We start from the raw sequence: 17,314 nt of genomic DNA on the forward strand, positions 1-17,314 counted from the left end.
GTGTTCTTTCTACTTAGTCACTCTGCCTTATTGATACCCTCATCATCAGCTTCACTCACCTAAGCCACTGGACCTACATGCAAACAGGAACCTACATTTACAAAATTAGTCACCCTTCTCTCCCGTTGTCCTATGCAAAATATGTCCTTTGACCTTTGGGAGATAAATTTGGGCCCCTCAGCACCACAAAATAATCAACCAGAAGAGAATAATGTCATTCGAAATACAAACTTTTTATGATATACAAATAACGTTAGTATTTAGTAGACAAACACAATTACAAATGATTTTGATAGGTAAATGGACTTTGATAACATATCTGAGGACCTCAGTATGAAAGGACACTTTTACTGCTAAAATGTAGCAGGCAAGCAAGAGAATGTGCCCATATCATGAAAGAAAATGTTAGTAACACTTAGAAGATACGGTAAATATATCTATAACATAAGCCCAGGAATTTATATCTACAAATATCTTCATTGTTTATGGAAATGTAACCGAGCACATATCTTCCCTAGAAAAACAAGCAAAAAAAAAAAAACAAACAAAAAACAAGCATTACCTTTAGTGAGTTACAATAAGTACTGCTATCAAAATGCAGTATTTATCATTGTTCAATTCAACATACAGAAATATAACCAGTATAGCAATTAATCATTCTAGCATAATTCTAACACTTTACAGCAAGCCAGATACAATATTATTGAACGCCTCTGTCTGTGTGGAGCATAACTGTAACCTAGCTTGCAATATCACATCATGCTCAGCCCACTGCCATCCAGCTTAATACACCACCATCTAATTTTCTGGAAATATAAAAGCACTGATTATATTTTCATGCAAGTGAAAGTCAGATCTCCACTTTTTTTTTAAGCTCTCAAAGAGAGCTTTCCAGGAATTAAAAAGAACTCTGTAGCAGAGATGGCTAACCCAGGTTGTTTCTTAAGTGGATTTAGAAGAAGGCACACTGAGGAACAAGCCTGCCACACATGCTTTACAAACTGCCCCATCCTTCAGAAAATTCAGAGGAGACGTGGTCCCCACTGCACCACCACCCGGCTCAACCATGGTTACTTTTGTTCTTGCTAACCAGCCAGTCTATATCTTATTTTTTAAATTAGTTCATCCTTTTTTAACTTTAAACATGATTTCAGAGAAGGAAAATATTTTTTTTATAGCCAGGGATAGGAAAAGTTTATTGTCAGCTGAAAACTGACAGCCTAAGCAGTTGTAGATTGGGGAATTTGTTTAAAAAACAATACTATTTTAAATAATACAGGCACTAATATTTCTTATCTACAAAGTCCCTTAAAATAGTCTTTTCCAAAATTAACTTGAATATTTAATAATTATCGTAGGTCGGTTAAAACAATTTTCTATAAGTCGTTATCATGGGAAGCCCCAGTAGTGACTTACCTGCCGGAGGCTTTATGAAAGGTGGCGGAATTAAAGGTACAATAATGGGCACATTGCCATGATCCTTTGACCCTGCGGGTGAGTCACTGAGTCCATTTCCCGTGGCAAGCCCTGAATAGCCTGTGCTTATATTGTATGGTGAAATAACACTGTCCTCAGGTAATTTTGGTTTTGGCAAAGAATTTTCTGTAAAAGAAAAAAATTACATTCAATATGACAAAAGGACTTATTTTCCTTATAACCACATTTTCTCAAGTAAAATGGCTATGGAATAAAAATGTTTTCTTGCAAATCTTTAAACACTTTACCAGAACTCCACAGACCATCCTGGACCTTTTCAGGCATGTTACCATAAATTTCCAATGGGCTCCTTTATAATTTGCTCCACTATGATAGCTAATATCCCAACTGTATCGTGGTGATGAATTTTAGCACTGTAAAAGCCCATAGAAAATTGAGAGGCAATTAACCTTTTCCATGTACAAAATGATATATAGCAGGTATCGCTCTCTGGCTACCAGGGGAGAAGTTTAAAAAGTACCCCCCAACCCACTACTGTAACTATGTCCCACTATATTACAAACTTGGGTGATAATATAATCAAAAGAACCAGTGAGAAAGAAGCCAATAATTAGAGGGGAAAAACCCTGTTGTTTCACAGGATAGACCCATTAATTTAACCCATTAATACCCATTAAAAATTAACAAAAATGGTAATAAAGAAAACATAATGAATTTTATCCTTTCATGTGAATTAAAAAAAAAAAAAAAAAAACTCAACCATGGAAAACAACTTTTTCCCTCCAGTAGCATATCCTGGTACTTTCCCATGTTCCCCAGAGGCAAAGATTTTTACCTAGACCAAGTAGTATATGAGCGATTAGTTCATGGGATATAAACTCATGACTTGCATTTTTCATTTACAGTGAAATTGATGATACTATCTCTGTAACGTGATGTGTACAATTTCATAGCAAGCTTAACATAAAATTTGTCACGTACGTTCAATTCCACATGCCTGCAGGACAGCTCATTTACATTTCGTTGCTTGGTACATAAGAAGGAAAAGCGCTATCTTAGAGACTGAAAATAAAATGCATGAACAAGTAGTTTATGCCAGTAGATTCTGAACGCAATACAAATACTGATCAAATTGCCAGTGATGACACACAATTAGTTTTACCCACATTTTATTAAAGTTCCCCAAATGGGTTGCTTCCTCATATTCTCCTTTTCTTTGACAAACAAACCCTTGATCCAAATTTAGCTTCATAAATTCAGTATCCATATCAATCCCCACCAATGGTTCTAGGTTTCCCTCATGACATATCTGGCGGTGCTACCCACCAGCAGAATCAGTGTTGATTCAGCTCTGCCAAACCGCTAATTTCTACTCTTTGGTTGGGCTTTGATGAAAATTCTTACAGAATTTCTTTCTTACTCTACCACTTTCTTACTCTCCTTACACTATCCAAGGCTGTGGGGATGAGAGAAGGGTGAAAACTTCAAACATAAAACAGAAATAGGACTTTCCTTTAGAATTCCTACCAAAAGAGGGGTGGGGGGGAAGAAATTACCAAAAGAACAATGGTTCTCTCTTACAGTCTGAAAATCTAACCCTAACATTTCACTTAACAGAAAGCACCAGTCCTCAACAACTGATAAATCAAAGGGCTTGGGAAACTAGGAGAAGTTAGTAAATATGGTCCCTTTCCATAAGTTTGTGGGCAGGACCATAGCGCTTAAGATCCCTAGCCCTTGTCTAGCTGGCTCTCCCGTTGCTGAAAGGAGATTAAGCTGTGTCTATTTTTGTTTTATGTTGTGCTTTTATATTCCGTGGAATACTGCTTATGGGAAAACACTACCGGGGATGTACATTTAAATCAACCATTGGCATAATCAACAAAACGAGTCCCAGAGCAACTCAATTCTGGCAGGTTGAGATAGTTAATTCTTCTTTGCATGAACAAAGGGACATTAAATGTCATTACCTTTGAGAACAGAAATGTGCTGCCGGCTCTCTCCATCTGTAGGGTAGCTCCTGAATTCAATATCTTCACCATCTTTCAATTCAACCTTATCATAGCCATACCAGCCAAGGAGTTCATTCATGGTGTTTTCTGCAAAGTTCTGAAAGAGAAGCATAGGCTACTTACATATATAATCAATAACTATTTGAAAAGAATGCATAAATCAAATTTTGTTTGCACTACCCATTCACTGCCAGCCCCACCCTACCTCCCTTAGAGTCGTGTTCATTTTTCAAAACACATTCAAAAATTGTCATGCATTTAAATCTCAGGATGACACATCCAATTATGACAGGCTTTCAGACATTTGCAATTTAGAGATAATAAGAAAAAAGGTATTTGTCAGTTTTGCTGACGAATAGGAAGTCATATTTTGGCATATTCTTCTGCAAAGACTATATCCCACACTAACACAAAAATATTGAAAGGTAAAGCACAAACACAGCTACGAAAAGATTTGAAACTGAAAACAATCGACTCAGATTAATTTAAATTAGAAGTGCTTCCTAATTCAGGTGGTGTTTCTTAACATGACTTTTATATCACATAAAGCAAAATCTCAGCAAAGAAATAATATCTCAATTGTCAACCACTACCATCCAGAAAGGTGAATAGGCCACAAGGGTTTCCTTTGTTGATTTTCCCTTTTATAACAGTATTTAAAAATCGAAGCCTAATTTGCTTTATGAATTCCATTAGTGACAGATTCTTTCCCCATGAAATCAAAGGTCACTATGATTGTCTTCTGACAAATAACATAAAAGTACCAAATAACTTCAAGGTTACTAGCCAGTCCAGATTTTGGATAACACATAAAAATACTCTATGAACTATAACTCAGTATACAGTCAGGCCTCCATATCTGCATGAACAAAGGGACATTAAATGTCATTACATTTAATTACATTACATTACATCCACATCTGCAGATTTATGGAAAGTATTTGGTAAAAAAATTTCAGAAAGTTCCAAAAATCAAAACTTGACTTTGCCACGCAAGCAACTATTTACATAGCATTTATACTGTATTTACAACTATTTACCTAGCATTTACATTGTATCAGTTATTATAAATAATCTGGAGATGAGTAAAGGATTCAGGAGGATGTGCATAGGTTATAATGAAAATACTACACCTTTTACGTAAGGGACTTGAGCATCCTCGGATTTGGGGATTGGAGGGGAGGTGTCCTGGAACTACTCCCCCATAGACAGTGGAGGAATAACTGTATAATTGTAAGGTATAATCATTGTTGTTCTTATAGATATCAAGCTGTGGAAATAATGGGTATAGTTGGACAAATTTAAATCTGTCAGATGACTGTTTTCAATGAACTTAACAACTGCTAAATCTTAATGCTTGTAAGTGCATTAAAGTATCTCTATCTGAGAAACAGAGAGTAGAGTGGTGATTACCAGGGGTTGGAGGGTGGGGGAAATGGGGAAATACTGATCAAAGGCTATAAACTTCCAGTTATAAGATTAACAAATTTCAGGATCTAATGTATAATATAGTGACTACAGCTAACAACACTATATCATATACTTGAATGTTGTTAAGAGAGTCCATCCTAAGTCTTCTCACTGCAAAAAAAGAAATGATAACTATGTGACAGGATAGAGGTGGTAGCTAATGCTGGTAATTGTTTTACAATATATAAATGTATCAAATCAACATATTGTACATCTTAAACTTACACAATGTTATGTGTCAAGGACATCTCTTTAAATCTGGGAAAAAATTTTTTAAGTTAAAAGAAGGACCCTATGTTATAGAGTAGGGGCTTAATAAATGTTTGTTGAATGAATTCTTTTAAGGCACCTCTATTGGCAAGGCAACCTGAGCTTCCTAGACTAAGCTAGAAAAACTGTATATTCTAACCTTCTCTGTGGCTCAGAGAAGCTTTTCTCATTCTCCCTAGAAGCTGTCATTGCTGAATTACACTGGGATGTAGAATTTATACACCTGAAACAGAGCACCCAGGCTAAACCAGGGTGTGCACAGCCTCAACGTGTGAGTTCCATGTTCTCCTGAATTTCACGACTTTAGATTTCATCAGGGGTTGCATAAAAAAAAGATATTACACTACTGACTCCACAAAAACAAACCGGCCATTTCAAACTACCACAGGATGCCAGATTTTATTTTATTTTTTTCTTTAGTACCCACTTGAGCTCAGAGCTCCAAATGGGTCAATCTGTGATACTACAATGCATAAGCAATTTTAAAAAATCTAGCCAGATTGATTCAGTGCTACCATCCACAAGGCCAACAGTCAGCCATATCAAGTTTTAGTGGGGCATTTATTCTCTCTGATGGCTGGTCATGTCCACATTAAATAGACATTCTTTTCATGAATGCACAAAGATGATATGATCGATATGTGTAATAAGCTCAGCAACTTCTGGAGTACCACAGAGGACGATTCGGCTAAACGCTGCTCTACTCAATCAAAAGAGATCCCTTTAATGATGGTCAGTCTCCCCTAACATCCAATTTCTTACACTGAGCTGAGTGCTTGGACTGGAGAATGACAGTCCTTAAGCTCACAAATCAAGGTCCTCCATCAGTGGTCTGGCAGCAGCAATCTCCAAGGATAAGGATTACACCTTGCATCAAAAAACCAATTCCCAACAGTGTTAAAAGCCAGGTTCAAGTCATCCTATTGGTCTGTATACTATTTGCCTCAATCTGTAAGAGAAATGTGCCAAAGACAGAAAATCTTTTGCATAGTAACTCCTGGCCATCGTATCTAATTTTCTAGACCATTTGTATCTTAGGCGCCTCTCTCACTGGTTCTGTCTAACCTCTGAAGTGACACAAAGGCTACAGATGCATAATTCATGGAGCAACCTCCCAGCCAAGGATATAGATTTGTTTGTTTTAGTCCAGCTGCAAATCCATTCAGCCTTTCAGAACCAATCTCAGGGATGGGATCCAGAAGTTTCAGACATTTGGATAAAAACTGAAACCTCAACTGGATTATTAACACCAAATTCATATTATTTGGGCATCATAACTGCATCACTTGGTTTATGGTTTGTGCTGAAAACTCAGCGGCTTCACAGAACAATCAATATGAACTTGATCTATTCCATGATTTTTGAGTTACTATAAATGTCAGTGAAAATAAACTCTAAAACATTCCCTTTCTTGTCACTGAAAATAAAAATAAACACCTTAATGTTTTGATGTATGACAGCAAAAGCAGAAAACAAAAGGCTTATACTTGAGCCATAAATCCCAAACCTTTCATAAAAAGAGGAACAAGATGAAAGAAAGAGAAAACAAACACAAAAGTTTCTTGTATAACTACAAGAAATAGACTATTACCTCTGTCTTATACCCTATTGTTAAGAAATCAAAGAACCCCAAGGAATTAATAATTCAAAATTTGTCATTTCTAGGTAGAATTGGATGCTAGACATTATATGGGCTTGTTAACAGTGCTAAACCAAAGGAAATGAAATGGGTTTTTCCAGTTACCATCCAAGAAACATAATATATTTTAGAAGAAGTGAATTTAATGTTTATAGCCCATAAGGGTTTTCAAGTTTTTCTACCAGAAAATAAAGGTCATAAGAGTTAAAATGCAGAGAGATTTTTGAGATAAGAATGTTCAATAATAGGACCAGCCACTGTACTAAGGGAAGTTGTAAAATTTGCTTCCCCCCAAATCTTCACCCAGATTGTCTCCTGTAGACTTAGAGCAGGAAACCGAAGTAGAGACTCTGAAAGCCCCTCCCAGCTCTAAAATTCTGTGAAACTGAAAAGCTTCTACTTATACAAGAAATAAAATACCTTTTGCAAAGAAGTATCATAATTACAGTGATCACACATCATAAATTTTACTGAACAGCCACTATCTCAAATATTTTATCACTGTTACCATAAACCATCAAAATGTGCCAGAAATGTCAATACTCTGGCATCCAAATCACATTTTGCAGACTGCCTCTCACCCTTGGAAGTGGCACAAAAATCCTCTCTCATACCATGTGGTCCAATTTGGGTTTGGAAAATAGGTCACTATAATTATAATGATAATGTCTAACACTCTTATAGCACTTTATAGGGTTTCCACATCCTTTAACTCTCTTGTTCCTGTCAATAACCTTATGCATTAGGTATTTGATTTCCACAATAAACTTTTCATGAACCTATGTGACATCCTCATTTCACAACAGAAACAGAGAACATACAGAAGGTAAATGACAGGCAGGAGAGATCATCCAGTAAAGTCAGAACAAAAATACAGATCTTCTGATTCTTATATCAGAACTCTTTCTATTATAAATTCTGTATAGCCCAAGGTGTCAGCAATTCCAAAGGAGCTACTACTTCTTCAGACCAATCAAAGAATTGCAAGGAAATCATATCACAGGATGTCAATGTCACATATAAAGAGCTCTCCAACAAGGACACATCTAGCTACATTAAACTTTGCTTGCTTTCAGCTTTGCTCATTGGCCCCTACTCTCCTTAATTATTTGTATTATTAGAATATGGGTTCTTAAAATTTGCAATTAAAATTTAATCTTCTCATTTGATAATTTTTGACAGCAAGCCTGACTCTAATTGCTTTGTACTTCTAATACTTTATCCCCATACCTCTTCTTCACCCTTTCGAATTCCCCCCTCTCACCTCCAGGGCTCCTAAGGAAAGAAGAAAATCTTAACATTAACTCTGAAAGCATGATCTCTTCCTAGAATTAAAACAAAAAAACAAAAACAAAAAAAGGTCATAGAAAGATAGCAGAAAGACAGGAAACTACTGTTTCCCCACTCCTCTGAGTTCTTTCTATACTGGCAAAATTTATTTTTGTTGGAACTTAATTCCCAGGACATTCACTCTCTTTATTCAACTAGAAGTACTGTATGCACGTCAAAGTTCAATCTAAATGGTTTTTAATTGAACATTTTACTAGATAAATAATAAAGACTTGACTTCAAGTCATTTTGAAAATCACAGTAATTACAAAGTCTCAGAATACCTCTGAAATGCAAGGTCTTCAGAAAGGACTAATGACTTTGTTTTGAAAACACGAAACAAATTTAAAAATATAGGGTAGGTTCCTCTGATTGCTTTCATCTCAGACCTGGCATAACTGAATGTCTATCTGTTTTCAACTTGGTATCCTACCCAAGAAAGCAGAAAGTTTTCAGAGAGCTCCCAATCATTCATTCAAATGAGGGAAAAGCCATGCCCTCCCTCTTCCCACAAACATAATTCCCATTTTCACTCCAAGTCCTACTTCCCTCCACAGTGCTAGTAAAATATGTCATCTCTCCCAAACACCCTGTAAGTTACTTGGGGACAGAAACTTTTTTTTCACCTTATGCCCCATTCAGCACAATGCCTACCAGTTAGAATGTACTCAATAGATGTGCTAACATGTTTGGATACATTTCACAGGTATTTTTTTAAATGTATAAATATAGAAAAATGATCAAACAAAATTCAGAAAAACTGATTCTAAAACTAAATATGTGAAAGTTAAAATAATCTGCAATATCCACTGATAATGAGAACTCTCAGACTATTCAGAATTCAAGTTGGCTCAACTTTTAGAAAAGATGATTTGACTCTATGCAACAAAAGCCTTAAAAATGTATATATGCTTTGATTCAGCAGTTTTATTTCTAAGCAGACTGGGGACTATTCTGAGGAAATAGGTGCTAAAATATGCATGTTCAGGAATGTTTATCTGTGTTGTTTTCTTAGAAACAAATAAATGCCAAACAATAGGAATTTGGTTAAATAAATTACAGCTTAGTCATGAAATAACTAAAATGGAATACTATTTTGCCACTAAAATATATGCCATGGATAAATTTTTACTGCCATGAAAAGCTATTAACAATATATTAAGCTTTAAAAGGAAGGTTAGTATACTATAAGACCATTTTTTTTAAACATACATCACACATAGAAAAGGACATGAAAAGACATACATCAAAATGTTGACAGTAATTGTGTCTGGGTGGGAAAATTATAGGCTTTGTTTTTCTTTTTGCTTATTTGTATTGCTTATTCTATTGGATCTGTCATGTCCATGTGCTATTTTTATAAAAATAAAAAATAGTTTTAATTCAAACTTAGTTAAAACATAGTCTTCTCATAGAGAACCATGTCAGTCATATCCACAGTCCTAATGACAATAAAAGGATCTGTCAGTTACAGTACTTAACTTCAAAACATTCTGACACACATTATCCAAGAAAATGAAGCATAAGAGAAATACTTTGAAAGCAAAAGGAAACCCCCAATCCTGAACAATTTACAAGGCAGGAAAAAAAAAATGCTAGTATCTCTGCCACTTAAGGTTCGAATAATAGAATTATGGTTATTTTTGGTTATTTTATCTCCCTTTTCACCTTCATGGCTTCTGACTGACTTCCGAGATAGATTTCTATGAAAAGGATCACTGGACTTGCTAATTAAGATTCTAAAAGGGCAGGGGGAGGCAGTTTCTTCTGTAGAAAGTAGGAACTACACTTGATTAGAAGTCTGTTTCTAGCTCTGTCTATGCCCAGGTCTGGCCAAGGGCTGAGTTTAAGTCATCTCTCTTAACACAGACTTAGTGGATCGGTAATATTTTATGGTCCTACCAAGAAGGGGGAGAATTTTAAATAGTGCGAAAGAAATGTTGGAAGAGCCCTTTACAGACTACAAAGTACTTCCACACTCATGATCCCACTGGATCAGATGGTATCCTAAGGACAAGCTGCTCCCCACAGATGTCCGATTCGAGGCACATCCACATGCCTGTTATAAGAGTGGCCAGATTCATACTCTTGGTGCAGACATTACTCATTGAGCCCTATTGTTTTCACCTGAATTATACACAGACTTTTGGCCCAAAATCCTTTGAAGATGGTCACTGCACTCCATTTGGGTCATTTTGCAGCACTGTTCTCAGCCACAACATGATGATTATGATGCAGTTCTAAGGACAAAGGACATGTCATAACACTAAAATCCAGCTCTGGCCTGGAGCAGACCTGAGGAGAAAGTCTTAAGTGTCATATGAAACCAAAATTATGTGTTTCCACATTAAAAATTCTATGTTGTTTTATCATCTTGTTGTGACATGGAATAATTACATCCCCTATTTTAATGGCCAGGACATCAAATATCCTAAAAAGACCAAACAAATGCTGTGAAATTGTAAAGACCAGCCCTGGGGCTAACACTGTGGCAGGCGTGGCAGGTGTGCAGCTGTGTGCAGCTGTGTCTTTTCACAGCTGCAGCACTGGCCTCAAAATCGCCAAGACTTGTTACATTGTTTTCCTGTCCATGCCAAAGCCACTGGCCTTACAGCAGGACAGAGTTCCACGGTCCCTTAGTTATGTAAAAGCTATTAACACTCATCAGTCCACAGATCCTAAAATATACATTCAGTAAATCTCACTCACCACAGGCTTTCCTGTCTGTTTACATGTTTCAATCGGCACCATCAAAAACAAAGTTTTGGGTTTTTTTTTCATTCTAGCCTGTAAAATCCCTTCTCTTTTAGGAAAATATTCAATAATCTTATTAGTTTGAGAGTGCAAGTGTGGCTGACTTCCCATTCCACAAGAGAAAGTTTTAGACTTTAGAGATTTTCAAATGATCCACCTTCTACTACTTCTAGTAATTTTTTTTTTAAAAAAGGATAAAGACAATAAAAAAGACACTTTCTTAGAAGATATAAAAAGTCTAGTCACCCTAGCAAGACACTCTGTTTCCCTGGAACTCTCCTTTTTCAGACAGTCACTTGCATTCACTGATATTTGCCTTTTTTGAGGCCCTGTTTTTGACTTTCCTTTAAAAACTCTGTTACCTCTTGGTTTCTATGAGTCTGTCTTTCACACAAGGAGAGTAGGGCTTGGCTTCTCAGAGCAGTGCTTGGCAAGCACAGAGGCAGGAAACGCAGAAGGGAATGAGTCTGTCAGACTCATTTTCTTCTAGTTCAAATGTTTATTTCAGATTCGGGAGGAAGTGGAGTGGTTCCTTTCCATTTCCTCCTCTCTGGAACCTGCGAGTTGTATAAGGCTTAGAGAATCTCGCTCTGCCACACATCATACTCACAGGTTCACAGATGGAGAAAGAGACTCTTTTCAGAAAACCTCCAGTTTGAACAGAGCAGAATTCATAGCTCTCTGTGCCCTCCCAGGACCTTCTCTTATGGGTTTAGACTAGAGCCTTGCACAGGACAACTGACAGCAACATGGAGGACAGGGCTGGTGGGCTCAGGAACATCCTATACCAGCTTCCAAGGGGCAAGGGCCAGGTCCCAGCCCTGACACATGGCACACGTTGCACCACTGCTCAGCCTGGGAGGTCTGACATCATTTGTGAATGTCACAGTGAGATCTGGTCCCAAATTCATTTTCTAGGTTCCTGAGACTTACTGTTTCTGACATCAGGATGGAGTTTCAGGAGAAAAACTTGAAGTATACCTGTTTTAGTAATGAGCTGATTTCAACCTTAAATATGCTGACTTTTCCAACCCACACTGTGATATCTCTAGTTTGTTTTTTTTTTAATTTTTATGGCAAGCTAATTAAATCACTGCACTCACCAGCACAGCTCTGCAACTTGCTTTATTGTCTATGCAAATAACACAGGTCATTTTTAATGCCAAATGGAGACCATCAGAAACCAAACTAGAAAATCTTATGGTGAGTTTACTACTAAACTCTAACAGATGTGCCTGATTCTAACTGCAGGCAACAGGACTGAAGCATAATTTTAGATACAAATTACTTACTGAGAACATTTACAGACAGAAAACTTCTTCAGCAGAGGAGACCCTGAGACATTTAACACAGATTATCCTGGAGCTGAACAATTGATAAGGAAGCCAAACATTGTAAGTGCATTAATTATGGTTTGTTTAGGAAGGTTTCCAAGGCAGAGTGCTTGATCTAATCACATTGGTTTTGTCAGAGTTTTAAAAGATGAAAATCTGACTCATTTTCTTTACTCACAGTTTAGATTATTTTGAGTTGTATTACTGTTTGGTAGTCATTAATCATGTTCCCCAAGATCTATGTGCACAAAATACATACCCTTAAGTGCAACTATATTTACACTTATTCATGTATTCACATATCCAGTATCACAAACTAGTTTTTATATAATGTTCTAGATGAACTCCTGAAACGAATTAACACTTCTATATATCAGAATTCCCTCCTAAGATCATTTGTTATAATCCATGTGAGCTAACAATATATTGAAGACATGTTATTTTAGCTACAATTACAGTGTTTGCTTTAGAAACCGAAAGTAGTCAAAATTTATAAATTGCACTGCAATCTGATTTTTTTAAAATCCTCTCTATTGGTCACTAATTAAATAAGGCAGAATGACTATAAGTACAATAAAGTACCAAGTATTTTTAATTAAGAAAAACCAGGATGAAGTGAGGAAGAAGAAAAGGAAAGATAAGGAAACATTGTAAAGGTCATAATGAGACAAACATTTCTACTTGAAGCTTTTTTCACTAAAGGACACTAAAGCTATGCCAAGTCATGTACTTTTCACACACAAAATTACATCGTATCAAACTTAAATTTGTTACAACTGCCATGTACATTAAACCAGTGATAATGAAAATGTAACTCAATATCTGATCTAGTGAAACAGCAACCAACATTAGCTCCCAGCCACATGAAGACAACCTCCAATGCCATTACTGGTGTCAGCTAAACCTCTGCCAATTTGCCTTCTCCGGCCATGTTTAAATAAATATGTGACTATCTCAGTGAGGAAATCTTGAAGGAAATCTCTATGATGAGGCAATTTTGTTGCTCATTCTCAGTGCCCTGCATTTGCTGTACTTAAAATAGACACTTGTACCAATGTCCCTTCTATTACCCGAAGGGGAAAAAAAAATCACATACACACCAGTCCTTTTTCTTTCAGCTCGCGGAGAAGCAACTTGATCCAACCAGTGTTGAAATCTGAGTAGGTCACTGTACACCACGATAAAATTCCCTAATCCCTGAGCCAAATCTCCCTAAGGGGGGCCTCCTCCTGATCCTCCACTTCCCAGGCTGACTTTTGCATTTGCTCTCTCCTCTTTCCCCCTTTCATTTCCCCTACCTTCAAGCCTTGATATGTGATCCACGGTGGGGGCTCAGGTTTCCGTTTTTACAGCTTAGGCCGTGCTAGCTGTATACATTCCTTTCTTTCTGCCGGGCAGTGATTACTTACCAGGGCTTAGTTTACACTGGTCCAGATGAAAGCCGTTCAGATGAAGGCAAACACAGCCAGGCAGCTCCAGCAGCACCGATATGAAGCTGCACAAGGCCACATTGTGTTCTCGGTGACATTTTGTTACACGTATTTTTATACAGGGCAATCAACGTGTTATGTTACTCTACACTTTAGGTTTGGGGAGATGGATGGGTGATAATGCCACGAGGTTTGGGGAAGGGTTTTATTAATACGGTTATTAATATTAAAAGCAGAAAAATATTAATGCGCTCAAAATAACCCTTCCACCTTTTGACTTTGAGAAGTCACCTTTTAAAAGAGGACTTTGGATGCTATTATATTAGAAGAATGCATACTGAACAATTCCGCTAGAAATGGGATTTCATGACTCTCTGGCATGGTGTCCATTGACACAACTGAAGATTTCCACCAGGGATCTCTCTCATACACTGCTCCAAACTAGGGAGAAAATACTGATCCTTCAGGTAATTTAGTTATTTGCTGCATAAAACTTCTTATTTAATGCTACTCTGTACTGAAATGATGAGGATTAAAATTTCAAATAGTAGGTGGTGATCTGGGAAAAAAATAACATTTTTAAAAGAGGAAATTCTGTGCACGAAGGTTAATTCCATACTTACTCCTGCAGCATTGGCTAAAAATTGTGTAATTTTTCCCCTTCACACAATGTTGTTTTTGTTTCTTCCTCACCAGTTCAGACAAACATCTGTTATACTGTAGAAGGACAACTATCTCCCAAACCACGGAGTGCTCCCGCAGCCAAAGTCAACAACGTGAGCCCCAAGCATCGAGCACAGTCAGCCTTTATATCCAGCCGGGATAACATTTCACATGTTTTGATTAAAATTAGCTAATTTGTAATTCTAGAACCTATGAAACTTAAAAGCTGCCATCCATATAGATCACATTAGGCAGTGTTTTAAAGGGCCAGCACACACTGTGATTTCTTAGTGGCTTCACCTCTCTCCTCTTCCTCCACCCCCTATTTAAAATGAAATGGAAAAGTAATCTGGAAACGCAGGACAGGAGGGAAGGGCGAGTAAGGAATCATGGTTATTGTAGGCTGTTTGAATTCCACCCCCATGGGAAGACAACAACTCCTACCAGTCTCTTTAAAAAAAAAAAAAAAAACTGTCTATCAGTGGAATCAACGGTGGTTTCTATCCCAAGGAATGGCCTCACCCCAAAATAAAAACCCTAATTCCAAAATGTAGATTGCTACAGACATTTTCTAGAAGAAAGGAACACTAAGCATATGCACCTAGGTACACATACAGGTTGTATTATCCATGTGCCCCTTTCTAAATACGGGCTTCATACAAGGCACCTTCAGAGAATATACTTTTTCTAATCAAGACAAGGTCAAACTGCAATAAATTTTACTTAGTTGCTTGCCATTTTCATCGTTTGTCTTTTAAATACAAATTCAACCAAGCTGACCAAGTCAGTTGTCAGTGTTAAGGATTCTATGCAGAAGATGGGGACACCAAGACGGCTGCAGAATGAAAACTAAAGTCCCTCCCCGAAATCTGCTACTTGTTAGTAACTTACAGAAAGACAAAAAATACAAATAAAAGAATTTTAAAAAATAAAAAGGGATTCATGAAATCAACACAAAATAAAACCCTCGCCGCGTAAAAGCTGCAACTTCGTGAAAAATAAGTGGGGGGACAAGGGGGGTCCGGAGCTGAGCGGTCTTGAGCAATCACTCCAACGCGAACAGCTGGAGCGTCAGGCTGCTGCGCTTGCCACCTCTGGAGCACCGCTGGCTTGGCGGGGAGCCCGGCCTCGCCGACAGGACTCGGCCTCGCCGACAGGACTCGGGGCTGGCCTTTCGGAACAATGGGCAGGCGCTCTGCGAAGGCCGCCCCTCAGACAGCTATCTTTCAGTGGATCTTGCCCAGGTCCGCTTAACTGGGAAGTGGAGCATGCAAAGGCAAGCGGGAGGCAGAGGCCGCCGATTGAGAGGAGCGGGCAGGGGCGGGCGAGGCGAGCCGACCGTCAAAACGGTACCCGACCCGCGCCGCTCGGGCCGCAACTCGCTCCGGCACTTGACAGCCTCTTCATACCCTCGCAGCTGGCTACTAGGGGAGAAGCGGGATCGAGGAGCCGGGAGATGAACTGGGGGGAGGGGGAAATTGTGCGCTCCCGAGGTGCCTCGGCCCGGCGGCTCCTAACTTTGGAGAGATCCAAAGGAAGGTTCCCGAAGAAGAGGAAAAAACTATTCCACCGACTAGGGAGTCTCTTCACCATGCCCACACGCCACATGGGCCCCCGGTCCCCTCCCTCTGAAACGCGCGTGTACCAACCAGGGGTTTATAAGGTTAAATAGTATATGGTCTCCCAGCCGCCCCCCACCCTCATCGACTCTGAGATAGGCAAATCTCGGGGACGCAACCCGCGAGTTGGCCTCTGTTTTGCACCTGGAGGAGGAGCTGAGGCGTTCTGGGCATCCTACAGAAACTGACAAGCGCTCCCCTGTACCCCCCAAATCCATACAACGGCCCAAAGGGAGCAGGCGGAAGAAAGAGCTCAGTCTCTCCAGCCATGAAGTCCAAAAATACCTTCATTTCCTCATTGATCTCCCTTTTCACTGGGTGAGCCGGCTTCCTGCTCCTTTTATTTTCCGGAGGTCTCCCTTCTTTCTCCATTTCTGCCATGTTTTTGTGTCTGGTTTCTGTGGAGATGAAATGGCTGCTGCCGCCGGCGGCGGTGGTGGTGGTGGCGGTGGTGGTGGTGGTGGTGGAGGTGGTGCTGATGGTGGCAATGCTGGCGGAGGTAGCGGTGCTGGCGGGGCTGGGGCTGGGGCTGGGCGGGGGGAGGGAAGGCAGGCGCCGGAGAAGCGGGGTCTCTTCTAGCGGCGGAGAACGTCAGTGGCTGTCAGAAGGAAAGGTAGCTCGAGGAGTCTCGGGGATGCCGCCGCCGCCGCTCCTGCTCCTGCTGCTGCCGCCGCCGCCGCCTCCAACGCCGCCGCTGCCGCCGCTGCCCCTGCCGCCGCCGCTGCTTCTGCCGCTCCCGCCGCCGCCGCCGCCGCCGGGCTGCATCCTCGGTGCCCCGTGGAGTCGTCAGCCATCTTCCGTCGCTCTGTCCGTCTGCATGGGCGAGGGGAACGAGGGCCGGGCGCGGAGAGAGCGGCTCTGGGCGTGCGTGCGTGGATGTCTGTGTGCGCCCGGGAGAGCGCGCCAGCCCCGGCGCCCAGCGCCTCCCGCGAGCCGAGCTGGGGGCGGGCGGGGGGCCGGCGCGGGGAGGAGGGGGCGGGCGGGCAGGGAAAAGGTGGGGGGGCTAGGACTGCCCGCAGCTCCAGAGCGGGCGTGGCTTCCACCGTCACTGTAGACGCGGATGCTGCGCGGCTCAGGGGGCTGCTCGTGGCCCAGGGCTCATCTGCGGCTGGCACCGGCGGGACGCGGCGCCCCTCGGCGGCCGCCACCTCGGCATGAAGGCCCCCGGGCCCGCTAAGACCCTGGCTGTTCCCCTTAGCTCCGTGATGTGGGCTCGAGTGTGCTTGGAGTTGGGTTTTGAGCCGGGACTAGAAGCTGCTGAGGAAAAATGAATGGGGGGGGGGAATGAGGGGAGGAGGTTGGGCGGTATGAGAGCGCGGGGACCTGAGGTCGCATTGCTAGAGGGCCGCTTTTCTCC

The 17,314-nt window shown here is 40.3% G+C and overlaps 1 protein-coding gene across 2 annotated transcripts in view; it reads right to left on the reverse strand.

Moving 5' to 3' along the window:
- The window catches only part of SOBP (sine oculis binding protein homolog), a 157,622-nt gene extending 141,246 nt beyond the window's left edge, over positions 1-16,376 (reverse strand). For both annotated transcript variants that reach the window (XM_074368552.1, XM_074368551.1), the window contains exons 1-3: positions 16,243-16,376; positions 3,408-3,546; positions 1,417-1,602 (exon numbers count right to left, since the gene is read on the reverse strand). In XM_074368552.1, the coding sequence (XP_074224653.1) occupies positions 1,417-1,602; positions 3,408-3,546; positions 16,243-16,338 (421 nt within the window). In that variant the 5' untranslated portion in view covers positions 16,339-16,376. The remainder of the gene's footprint in view (positions 1-1,416; positions 1,603-3,407; positions 3,547-16,242) is intronic.
- Between the last annotated feature and the right edge of the window lie 938 nt (positions 16,377-17,314).

Source organism: Camelus bactrianus, chromosome 8, assembly GCF_048773025.1.
Source record: "Camelus bactrianus isolate YW-2024 breed Bactrian camel chromosome 8, ASM4877302v1, whole genome shotgun sequence".
Classification (NCBI taxonomy): Eukaryota; Metazoa; Chordata; class Mammalia; order Artiodactyla; family Camelidae; genus Camelus; species Camelus bactrianus.